We start from the raw sequence: 13147 nt of genomic DNA, 5'->3' as shown, positions 1-13147 counted from the left end.
TGGCGGGGAGGGGGCGCTGACTCAGTGGCATTTAGTGAGGAGACATATAACAGGCTTCCCAAAGACCCAAAGGAAGGCTGTACTTCATTAACATTCTTTGAATTTCTCATTAGAAGACTATTGGAATTCCCTTATCTAAAGAGTGTGCTGTGAGCGAATCCTGCCTCCTCTGCCTTCATGAAATACTTCTCCTTCCCCACATGTGGCTCTCGGCTTAGTACTCCTCCACTCCGGAGGTCACAGAAGGCAACACCGTTTGCTGAGGCTGTCGCATTTCTAACAGCTCCTGCTCCAACACTGATTCTTCGTGGGCCTTCTCGTATCAGCTACCTCACACGGCACTGGTGCGGATTCCCAACTGACTACTCGGTGCTGACACTCCTGCCGCAGCTCACCGCCCGCTCTGTCCTCTTCAATCTTCTCCGTGAGCTCGGTTACAACACACAGCATGCTACTACGGTACAGCCTCCACCACACATTTGTTTCATTTAGCTACTCATTACCCCACCACCTTAAAACTGATCAGGCTCGAGCAGGATAGACACTCAGGTTCTGTGAAACTAGATTTTGAAGGCTCCTCTAATTGTCAGAGAGGAAATGATGGGAAGCAACAGGGGTAGAAATACGATCGACACACTACACGTGTACTGAAAGAATCCTTGCTGAAATAACAACAGCTCTGTAAAAGTTAACTACTAACAAAGGACAAAAATCAGGCCATCTGCAGGGTTACATTTTGCTCTCTGAACACCAAAGATAACAAATAACAATGCTCTAAATGCAGAAGGAAAACAGAAATGGGCATAAAGGTACATTAAATCAAACGATCTTTACATTTTCTCATACAGAATACACATGTGTCAGCTTCCTTCCTACAAAGGAAAAGATACAATTTCCAAACGATCCTGCCTGAAAATAGTGAAAAGGAAGCCCAGCTAACACTGCTCTTACTCTGGCATGTGTCTGGGCCAAAAGGCAAACAAATCAATGCAGGGATCCTGGTGCGACACATGTCCTGAAGATTCACATACTACTGAACCTCCATCAGCTCCTTTCATGACAATGACAGACGACCACAGCTGAGGCTGTGGACTGCCTTCTCCATCCTGTTCATGACGTCTCACTCGCCAACATCCAGCTGTTCTAGACCTCCTGCTGTTCCTCCCTGGACCCCACACTAAGGGCTGAGTCGTATGGCTCCTCACAGACGCCACCAGCTGTGCCTGCTGCACGTGAATGTTCCAAACCAGCCCACTGTCCTCACTGTCCCTCGGCTTCCCTCTTTGCTGGCTCTGTCACAGCTAGCCAGAGGAATCAGGAGAATGCTCAAAGTTGAGGGCTCAATACTTCCTTTCATATCTGCTCAAATTCTTGATAGAATTTTAACCAAGGCCATGAGAGCCTGGCCAGAGGACTGATTAAAGAAGGAAATGGGGACAGTGTTTTATAATGAGTTGATCCTGGATAGGAAGGGATTCCTGAAAAATACAGCTTTACGCTAGGAGTATGTCTTAAGATGGGGGTTTGGCAGACATTTCTGGAATAAAGTATGTGGGGACAGTATTTACTCCAAACTGGTGGTAGAGGTGAGCCCTGTAAAACTGCTTATCCAAGAATGGGAGTTTTGAGAAAATGACCACCTTAAGGAGGAGATACACAAAAGCTGTAAGAAATATTAGATTTCAGTTTCAAGAAAAGGTTGTCTCTCCCAAGGGGGGAATTCCTAGAGACTATGGCAATCTTGGGAGCAGAGTGCTGGTGGGATATCAGAAGAGACAGGAGCCACCTTTAACAGAATGGGAAATGTACTCAGATCAAAAACCCGGATTCAAATCCTGGCTCTGCCAGCACTGAGCTGAAGTAGGCAAACTACTCGCCTGAGTCTCCACGTTCTGGTTCTATAGAGTAGAAGTAACAACATGAACTAGATCTGTAAAGGTTAAAGGGGGGGAATTAAAATGCTTACAAATTATTAATAGGCAGAAGATAAAAAGTGCTATAAATTTACATGCAAATGACTCCCAAATTTTATCTCTTGCCTTAACCTATCCCAAGTACCCACCTACCATCTTCACTTAGAGTCTCCTAAACATTTCAGACCTGAAGCCCAAACTCTCAACCCCTGCCTAACTCTGAACACCTCGTCCCTAGTCTTCCTTGCTTGGTAAACATCAGCAGTTGCGCAGACCTCATCCTCTCCCTCAGTTTCTGCCCTTCCTCCCCCAAAACCTTGGCCACAAGCAAGTCCTGCTGGCTGGACCTTCGGAGCACACCCGGAGTCTATCACTTCCCTCCGTCCGGTGCTCCTCCTGAGCACACACAGCCATCCTCTCTACCTGGACCACTGACCACCTGCTTCCCTCCTCCCCCTCCTCAATCTGCTCTCCATGGGAATCCAAGGTGACCTCTAGGACTGGCAGTTAGATCTCCTCATGCCTCTCTTCTGCTCACCACCCAACAGCCCAACCGGCTCCCGGTCCACGTGGGACAAGTTCCTGTGGGGCGTGCCCCCTCCCCCCCTCCTGTGCTTCCTCCTCCTCAAGCTTCACTGGCCAGAACAGTCTTCATTCTGTCTCCTGAAGGTACTGAGCTTACTCATGCCTCAGGGCTTTTGGACTACAGTTAATAACCCAGGCAAAAGATAAGCTATTCTCAGATAATTAAGAGTTGAGAGAATGCAATTAGTATCCCCTCTAACGACTGTTACATTTATACCATAATTCTGAGTGTGTGAGCTTTGAACATTTTTAAGTCAGTTTTCAATCTCTGGAATGATTAAAATAGCCAACCAAAACAAGAAGCTCTGGACACCAGATACAAGGTTGGTGCTCTAAATATCCTTCTCACTGGGGTTAAAGTAAGTTAGACACAATTTTTACTTCTGTTCTAAGGTACATGTGCTGCCGAAGCGAGCCCTTAACTTCAGTTCTGTCAAGTGCAGGGAAGAAAACCGAGGACACCAGGCACTCCGTGTTGAGCTTTCCCAGATAACAGACACAGGGGTTTCCAGTCAACATGGCAGCTGGGACACATCTGTTTATCTCCACGTCCTCTCTAAACCTAATATGGAAGTTGACAAAAATTAAGGTCCAGACCTTTAAGAAAAACAACAGGCAAGAGATAAGAATTCTGTTGTGAGAACTGACGAGTGAAGAGCAGTAAATGGTGAACACAAGGAGCAAGGTAAACCCAAGTGCCTGCAGAAGAGGGTGGAGCGGAGAACTGGCTCAGCCCTCACCCCCACTCCTTGGAAGGCTCTGGAAACAGAGACACAAAGTACCGTGAAGAGCGGGAGGAGGTGTGAGGCTCAGTCACCGCACCCAGCAACAATTCCAGTGGGTGCTGGAATTTAAAAGGTGCCTCAACTGACCCCTCCTCACTGTTTCCCCATCATCACGCTTTCCCCACTCACCACCAACCCCGCCTGTGCTACTCTAATAGCATTCGGCTGGTACCACGCCTTCCCTTGTCCCCTACAGCTTTGTGTTTTCATCACGGGAGCCAGAGTAAGTCAGATCATAGTTCTCATCTGCTCAGACTCCTCCAGCAGCTGTCCACCTTGCTCGGAGGAAAAGCCAAAGTTCACGGCATGGCTTTGACTGCTCTGGGCTCACTAGTTCTGCTCCAGCCATGCCAGCCTCTAGCCTCAGGCCTTCCTCTTGCCTACAATGCTCTTTGGCCAGGGAGGGTGTGCTCCCTTACTTTCCCACTGCCATCTTTTCAATAAGGTGCAGCACCCCAGCCATTTTACCTAAAATTTCAACTCTTAACCACATGCCTTCCCCCCACATGCTTCCTATTGTCCCCTTTTGTTTTATCTCAATATGTATCCTTACCTCTCTTGCCCACAAGAATGGAAGCCCCACAAGGTTGCAATTTTGTCTTTTGTTCACTTCTTGTTACCAGGGCTTAGAATAGCACCACTTAGAAGATACTTAATAAATACTTGTAAAAAATAAATGTCTATATAAGACATCATCAGCTCTTTACTTTCTTCTTTAATTAATTTTTGAGAGAGAGAGAGAGAGAGAGAGAAAGCAGGGAAGGGGCAGAGTGAGAGGGAGACACAGAATCCAAAGCAGACTCCAGGCTGTGAGCGTCAGCACAGAGCTCAACGCGGAGCTTGAACCCACGAACTGTGAGAACATGACCTGGGCCAAAGTCAAATGCTTAACCTACTGAGTCACCCAGGCACCCCTGACTTTTTATTCCCTACCCTGAATAGCCAGAAACCACAATTCTCCCCCAACCCTTCCTTAAGAATTGAACCACAATGACCTGACACCCCAGGGCAGCAAGCCCAGCAGATGGTAGGGTAAGGTACCAGCCTGATACAGAGGAATTAAATCAAAGTCTGTGCACTAAATAGTGGGTCCCAGCCCCCTGCCCCTACCTGGCTCCCTGAAGGGCAGCTGATGGTCTTAAGTACTGTCGCGACCCTCATTCCCAGTTCCAACCTTCTAGCAAAAGATAGAAAGGTCCTAATAGAAACTGGCACCGGCAATAATCATGGCTCACTGCCTGATTCCCCTATAGTGATGTCCACCAGTCAACAAATTCTATTCCTGGGCCATAAAGCTTCCAATTGCTTTTTAGGGTTCATGGACATTTCGGGTATTAGAGAAAATTTCCCAACAACAAATGAGAAGGGGGAAGAAACCCCTCAAGGAGTACAGACAATTAGGAACAGAACACAGTTGAAAAGGAAAACAAACAACTAAAACTAAAAATGAATATAATACTAAAAATATATACTCATGGCTATAAGAAAGACTATAAATTAATATTTTTGATTAGAAATTAAAATACAATAGGTTTTAAAAAATCTGGAAAATTGGGGTGCCTGGGTGGTTTAGTCAGTTGGGCATCTGACTTTGGCTCAGATCGTGATTTGACAGTTCGTAGGTTCCAGCCCCATGTCGGGCTCTGTGCTGACAGCTCAGAGACTGGAGTCTGCTTTGGATTCTGTGTCTCCCTCTCTCTCTCTGCCTCTCCCCTGCTCACGCTCTGTCTCTCAAAAATAAACAAACACGAAAAAAAAAATATGGAAAATAAAGCCAATCAAATCCTAGAAAGAAAAACAAGAGAAGGAAATGGACAATGAGAGTTCAAGGAAAATGATGAAAGAAGATTATCAACAAAATAAGAAAATATCTGAAAATTGAAGGAACTTGAACTTCCAGAATAAGAAGGTACCTGACTTTCTAGGACAAGGAATGAAAATTTTAGAATTCCAAGAACAGAAGATAGTAAAAACTTCAGGGGAAGGGGATGGGAGGAAGGGGAAGAGAGAGAGAAACAACACACTTGTGCACGCACGCGCACACACACACACAGATCAGGAAAAATAATGTAACGTGGAATCTAGATAATAATACAGCAATGTTGTCAGGATCCTTAGAGAAAAGAATTTTTCAATCGAGAATTCTATAACCAACCAGGGTATAAATCAGCTAGGAGGATAGAACATGTTCAGATATACATGATCTTACAAAAATTACTTCTTGCCATCCTTTCTCAGCAATTTAATGAACAGACTATTCCACTGTGGTGGGGGCAGGTGGTGGCGGGATGACATGGGATGAGCCAAGAAACAGGGGGCTCAGATGGGAATTTCACAAATGACTGCCACTAGAGTGTGTTATGGACTGTGTCCCCCATGCCTAGATCACCCAGGATACCTCAGAATGTGATCCTGTTTAGAGACAAGGTCTTTACAGAGGTAATTAAGGCTAAATAAGGTCATGGGGTGGACCCTCATCCAATATGGCTGGTGTCCTTTTAAGAAGAGAGAGAGACATGAGGAGGTAGTTGCACAGAGAAAAGGCCGTGTGAGGACACAGGACAAAGTGGCCACCTGCAAGCCACGGAAAGGGGTCTCAGGAGAAACCAAACCTGCCAATACACTGACCTTGGACTTCAGCTTCCAGAACTGTGAGGCAATACATTTTCTGTTGTGTAAGTCCTTGGTCTGTGATATGGGATTAAAGCAAACCAGCACAGAGTGCTTCCTACCCTTTCTTGAAACCATTTCTGGGGCACAGAAGATGAGGCTGCTCGCAGCCTTGAGCCAGGTTCTGCCCAGAACTCCTGAGACCTGTGGCGATCAGTTCTTAAGACACTGGCTAGGAAGCTGGGGCTCAGAGGAAAACCACCACAGATTGGAGCAGGAAGAATGGGGGTGCTACAGAGAAGGTCTTCTGGGGAGAAAAATGGTCCTAACAGACAACTGATCGTGTGGAAAACTGTGTTGACAGACTATTGATGGTATAGAAGAATGGAAAGAGAAATCAGAAAATCAAGCAAAATAGAAAAAGATTGTTAATTTCTGAAAAAATAAAGTTAGACCATAAAGAAAATGCTCTCAACTACTTGGTTTGTGGGTGAACAACATTTATATAGTTGTAATAATACAATTGAAATAAGTAACCTAACATTACGATAAACCTGTGCAGGGAATGGAGGTGGGGAGTGAGAAGGAAAGACAGCCAAGTTCCAGCTCCTCCTATCCATCGTAACAGAAAATCAATGGGTAATAGCAAACATGGACGAATAACATAAATAGCTGTTTAAAAATGTTATTTCGAGGAGCGCCTGGGTGGCTCAGTCGGTTAAGCATCCAATTTCAGCTCAGGTCATGATCTCATGATTCGTGGGTTTGAGCCCCGTACTGGGGCCAGATCGGGATTCTCTCTCTCTCTCTCTCTCTCTCTCCCTCTCCCTCTCCCTCTCTCTCTCTTTCTGTGCCACCCCCACTCTCTCTCTCTCAAAATAAATAAATAAAAAATATTTAAAAATATGATTTCAAAATAGAAGAATAAAAATGAGAAGAAATCTCTTCTGGGAAGCAGAATTGGAGAAAAGGCAGGGACAGATGTTTTTCAGTTCAAAACCCCCTTTTTTGTACTATTTGATCTTTTAAACCACGTGCATTTATTACTTGATTAAAAAACTACACTTAAAAGAAACAAAAATTATGTTAAGCGTTCTACATCATTCCCTCCACTATTCTCTTAAGGCTTAAACTACCTATGTTTTGTTTGTCCATTTCCCCCCAATCTTTTCAATAAATCTGATGAAGCTGTAAGACAAGGGAGTATCAAGGGAATCTAGGCTAATCAGAAGGTTTTCATCCTTGGATTAAAAGCCATCTGGAAAAGAATACTAGCAAGATAAACTCCTCACTGCAAGTGAAAGGTCACCTAACCCCAGGAGGGCTTCTTCCCATTTCATAGAGATGTACAAGTCAAGCCCCAGTAAGGTTCAACCGATCTCCAAAATCTGCAGTTTCACATCACTTCAGGCTGGAAACCACTTCTGTCAATGAACATTATCCCTATCATATTATTAGTTTGAAAAAATGTTACAGCAGAAAGACTCACTGCCATTACTTGCACCTGTAGAGGTCTGTATTTATAGGAGCTTACTAATCAAGTGTGTTTCTCATTTTCAAAAGTACTGCTTTGTCTATACTATACACACACATACTCACATACTATGTATAGATTAAAAACTGAGTAAAATCAATCCATCAAGAGTGCAGAATCTGTCCCTTTTCATTTCCCGATTTCAATTCATTCACATATTTAACCATTACCACACACCTATTATCAGGTACCCTCCATGAGAGTGGCTCTATCAGGCTTTATAAGAATTTAAGAATGTGATCCCTGTCCTCAAGAAGTTTAGTGGAGTTAGAACACAGTGGATAATAACTGAAATGTTTGCCAGCCTTCCTCTCTTTGCACAACACTCTGGTGGAATAAAACATGAGGATTTGGGATATTTGAAGTTTGTAAACTGATTCAGAAAATGGAGACCTTCTCTTACAGTGTGCATTCTTATAAAGTGTCCAGTGCCAATATTTTATAAGAAGAGTTTCAAGCTTTGTCCCAGTCCAGGGAACAGGTCAAGAAAAATAGAGGCTACAAATAAGATTATGGTTACTCCAGAATGACTTAGTAGTGTATCTCAGCAATTGCCTAGACCAAGAGAGAGGGAGAAATAGTTTCAATACAGAGAAGTTGATTTTCACTGCTAATTACTGGAAAACACTAGAATCTCAAGAAGTGTTTACAAACACTCAAAAGGTATTAAGAGTTAGCATTTTAGGGATCCGTATGAATTAGAAGTGTCAAATTCACATGGATAAAAAATTTTTTTTTTTTTTTTTAAACAAAACACTGACAGCCTAAAACAATCTCGTGTCTGTCAACTGAAAAACAGTGTTAGTCTGGAATAGTTTCACTGATGAAAGGAATGACAACTATGGCTGGATTCATTTGAGTAAATGAATTGTAATATTTTATATACTTGTGTGGCAAATAAAAGTTGAGATCAGCGAGAATATGCCATTATCTTTAAGCCCATCAGTTAAAACCACGAGGACATGGCACTAGGAATTTAGGAGTAAAGAGGAGACACAAAGCTGGAGAGCAGAATGCAAAAGGGCCAATGTCAGTGGTCACTGCCGTCTCTTCCTGAGCACCCACCGTGTGCCAGGCACTATGCCAAGTGCTTAACGCTCAGGACAGCAGGGATGTCAGTCAGGAGCACGGACTCCGGAGCCAGACTGCCAGGGTTCGAAAACCAACTCCGCCACCAACTGGGGACACTGGGCAAGCTACTCAGGTCACTGTGCCTCTGTTTCCTCACCTACAAAAACAGCAGCGGCCTCTCAGGACTGTGTGAGAGAGAAGCCAGCGAGTCGGTGTGTGTGAAGTGCTGAGAACGCTGCTGGGCACACAGTTAGTGCCACAAAAGTGTTAGCTGCTGCTGCTGCTGCTCTTCAACTAGTTAAGTGGCAGACGCGGCCCAGATTCGACCCCCAGGGCAAACGTTCCCCTTTGAACCGCCAAGGGTATGCGGGTATGCGTACTTAAGAGGGAGCCTACAGAAAGCAAGTTAATCAGTAGTGACACAGTGCTCTGTTTCTTGAAGATACGAAAACAAGACACCGCCGAGCCACAACCGTGTGAAGACTCAGCAGTAACCTCCCAGGAAGAGCAGGGCTCACCAGCGGGACCACATGGAGAAACATATCTAGGCGAGGGGCCACCTGCAGCAGACGGGGAGGGCGCCGCGCTGGGATCCGGACACCCGCGTTCTAATTCAGCTCCACAGCCCCCCAGCTGGGAACCTCACACAGGCTGCTCACCGTTAAACACAGGCGCAGACCATTCTGAGCGGTCTGCTCGTGCTGACGCCCTACGGTACTAGGACCCGACAGACAGCGGAACACATACGCACCTTCCACAAAAAAGAGGTGCTGCTATTTATTTTCTGAACATCTACCTGTATCTTAGGAGGTACGTCGTCTAGAGTGTATTCGTAATTATAATTTTGGGTGGAGCAGCTGCAAAAAAATGAAATAAATGGCAAAGAGAAGCAACCTTATGGTACATTTTGCAATGCTATTAAAGTAAAAACAGCAAAGTCTAAGAAATAAAACCAGCATAAATCTGGCTAACAATGTAATGATTTTTCCAACACACTGTATATTTTTTTTAACAGGGGAAAGTTACACATTTCTTATATACGTGGTTAACAAATACTATTTTCAGTTTTGTAAACAAATCGGGGAGCGACACAATTTACCTTTTTGCCCGTGGCGGCTGCTGAACTTGTCTCCAATCTCCGGACGCCTCGTCTGCCTCAGCAGCATTTTGATCAGAAAAGCATCCTCAGCATTTGAAGAGATCATCACTTTTTCGATATATGAATCCGTAGCCCCTTTGTAGCTAATATTAACAGCAAGTCACTAAAACAGAGTTTTCAAACTGCCCTTTGTGAACCTATCACCCACAGACCGTATTTTACTTAAGATCAACCACAGAATGTTTTGACCCTGCCATTTTGGACTCTGAAACGTGCCTTTCATTTTTCAACATTAAGTCCAAAGGTTACCGTTTCCCTTTTCCAGTCTTTGTCTGAGATGGCTAACCTTTAGGAAACACTGTGAGAGGCAGGCGTAAGGCAACTTAACCCACACCGCACACACCATTCCCACGCTACTCCCTCATGGCAGACAAAGAAACAGGATGCTTGGCAGCCTGGAAGGATCGCAGAGCCCTGAGGAAGGTTTCGTTTTCTTTTCAAGATAAGAAATATGGGAGCACACTTTCTAGCCTGTGGGGAAGGAATCGACAGAAAGCTGGCTGAAGACATGGAAGGACAGAAGAGAAAATGAGAGAGTCGGGTCCCTAAAAGACTAGATTAAATGCAGAACCCAGGAGGAGGGGACGCGAGTTCTGAAGAAGAAAAAAGATCTCCTCCTCCAGGACAGGATGAAAACCAGCTAGCATAACCACCTTTCTCACCCTAAAACAGCTTTTTGTTTTGTAGTATTCGGGCCAAGGGCCCTCACCCCTCCCCTAAGTGGAGAGCCCAGTTTCTCCTCTGCACTCCCACTCACCCCACAGACAGATCCACGGCACACACAGCACTGCAGCATTTAGCACAGAGGGCAGGAGTTGGGCTCTGAAGCCAAACTGTGGGAGTTCAAATGTTGACTCTGCTGCTTGCAGCTGTGTGACCTTGGTAAATTACTTTACCTCTCTGTGCCTCAGTTTCTGTGTCTTTTGAACAAGGCTATTAGGAGCACTTGGTTCATGGAGTGGTGGCCAGAACAAGTGAACTAACACAGGTAAACTGCCCACAACCATAACCGGTACAGAGAAAGCTCTCAATGAAGTCACTATGATCAGGATATTCACTGGACTTCTTTTTTTGTGCAGGCCTCCGCTAACTATGTGTGGCTCCTTTCAGGGAAGGGTCGTGGTTCACTTAGCTGTGTTTCCAATACAAGTGGCACAGTGACTGGCCGGGAGCAGGGCTCAGCTGTGGGTCAGAACGGGTCTGCTGAACTACCTTCCAGGGCCCAGGAACCCAGCTCTCCCGTGTCACCCCAGACCCCTACCTCAAGAGTTCAGTTAACTCCAATCACCCCGGCTAGACTAAGCATCTTGTTACTTCTTCCGGTTTTGTTTTTATGTCAGAGTGTGGGTGCTATCACTGGCCCATGGCTCATCTCATGAAGTCTCCAATTTCACTGTATTTGAGACATCTGGAGATTAATGAGTGTAACTCTTTCATTGCACAGATGAAAAACCTGAGGCCAAGGTGTGAGTGCTTCATCCGCATAAGGTAACATACCACATGACCAGTACTGAACCCAGCTATAGTCCCATGCAGTAGTGATGCCACACTGTGGCCAGTGTGTTTAATTTACTTATTTAACACACATCTGATCCTATCACTCTCTACTGAAGGAATTCCCAAGTAGTGTACAACCTAGCCCCAGCAGGCTACACTGGTCCTCTAAATCTGGGTGCTTTTTTGCCCAAGGGGCCTTCACCTCACTGTTCCCTCTACCTGGAAGTCCTGCCTATTTGGCCCACAACTCAAACCCAGGGTGGGAGGCCTACATGATTCCACAGCTTGGTTTTATCTTCCACGCCACGCTGTCTTCATGACAACTATTATTACCCCCAATTGTAATTTCTATTCTCCAACCCTCCAAGAGCTAACTTCTAATTTCCCCTAGCCTTTCTCTCTCTCTCTCTCTTTTTTTTTTTTTTTTTTTTGAATCTTTCTAGGTATTTCCAAGGTGAAACCAATACATACGTGATGGGCACATCCTTATACTGTGGCTGCTGTGGAACATTACTTCCTTCCAGAGGAATCTGAGTTACTGTGGGCATGGACTTATTGACAAGCACTTGTTTGTTTTCTACCTTCTCACCTAAGAAAAAGACAAGGGTGTTACAGTCCAATCGCTACCACCTCTGTGGAATGCACACATTATTGGGGCATGGAACTAGGTGATTAGATTCGTCCATGAAATGCAGACAAGGAAGGAAAAGGTCGATATGGTATGAGCCAGAGTTCAACAGGGCTCGTCAGTAATTGTGGCAGCCCATTTGAAAAATCAGTGTGTAAAAAAAATCAAGAAACTGGTTTAGAGAACCAAACTAACAGGAGAAACTTCATGTCAATAAATGGCAATTTTATATACATCTTGGGGTGTCAGAACAAGTCTGGGCCACTCACTTTCATTAAGTTATTTCACCTAGTACTCACTCATTGCCAACTCAACTTGGACGACGAGGCAATCAAAATACTTCTTTGATTTTCCTCCTATTCTCACCTTTCTTTGCATCTTTTTCTGGTAAGCTCCAAGGCCGACTACTCTATAGTATTGTCACGGTGCTAGCTCTCTGCCACAAAACCCAGGTTAACAGTGAGCAAAATTCTCCGAGAAAGAAACGCAGCCAAGAGGAGAGGAAGCCGTGTGCCACGCGGCTGTGGGCACCACAGCAGATGCAAGTACCCACCACCCAGGCACCATCGTGACAAATCACGTGGCTCTGCCCTCCCAGCAATGTCCCCACCACAGCCCATCTTTCTGCCTCGCTGTGGCCCCACTCTCCTGCTCTGCTGCCAGAGCTCTCGCTGGGTCTCCCTCTGTTTTGGCCCCTTTCTATTCTTCTCTCCACGCTGTGGTCACAACGATCATTTCAAAATGCGTACCTGACTGTAGTGTTGCTTTTAGGATCGTGATGAAGACAGCATCATGATGCAAGGCCTGTGTCTGGGCCCTGCCCCACCTCCTGCTCTTCCTCTCTCTAGATTCTTGTTTACTGCCCTCCCCTGTCCTCTCCCTGTTTGAGCCGCACCGGCCTTTCAGAACCTTTAACCATCTATAGCTACAGGACACCACAGCTCAGGACACACTCCGCTCCCCTACTTACTAGTTAACTGCACACATCCTCCAGATCTCAGCGCCCTTCGTTAGGGAAGGCGAGCCTGCACTTCCTGCCTAGGTCAGATCCTCTTGCTATTAAATGCCCTCACAGATCTTCATAGGGTTCCTTAACTGGCTATGACGTGACATATGTTTACATGTGATCCTCTGGTCACTGTCAGCCTTCCACGCTGGACTGTAAGACTCAAGGGCAGGGGCTGCGGTGGCATCAACAAAATTCACTGTGAGTTTGTAATTATCACGGAGTCACACTTTTGGGGGAAGAAGAGTCTCAAGTCAGTCTGCATGTTAGAGGCACAAATGATGAAAAACGCCAGTGTAGATGCGGGGAAATGGCATTTACACTCTTAAAGCATTTTGTTTTAAACATTTCCTTAAAGT

The 13147-nt window shown here is 45.3% G+C and overlaps 1 protein-coding gene across 1 annotated transcript in view; it reads right to left on the bottom strand.

Annotated features, from left to right (window-relative positions):
* The window catches only part of POLR3B (RNA polymerase III subunit B), a 104620-nt gene that overhangs the window by 22120 nt on the left and 69353 nt on the right, over window positions 1-13147 (bottom strand). Inside the window, exons 22-23 of the mRNA XM_030320436.2 lie at window positions 11626-11743; window positions 9598-9740 (exon numbers count right to left, since the gene is read on the bottom strand). Coding sequence (XP_030176296.1) covers window positions 9598-9740; window positions 11626-11743 — 261 coding nt within the window. The remainder of the gene's footprint in view (window positions 1-9597; window positions 9741-11625; window positions 11744-13147) is intronic.

This window comes from Lynx canadensis, chromosome B4 (assembly GCF_007474595.2).
Source record: "Lynx canadensis isolate LIC74 chromosome B4, mLynCan4.pri.v2, whole genome shotgun sequence".
NCBI classification, from domain to species: Eukaryota; Metazoa; Chordata; class Mammalia; order Carnivora; family Felidae; genus Lynx; species Lynx canadensis.
The sequence above is the reverse complement of the archived record's forward strand: the minus strand, read 5'-3'. Positions and strand labels throughout refer to the sequence as shown.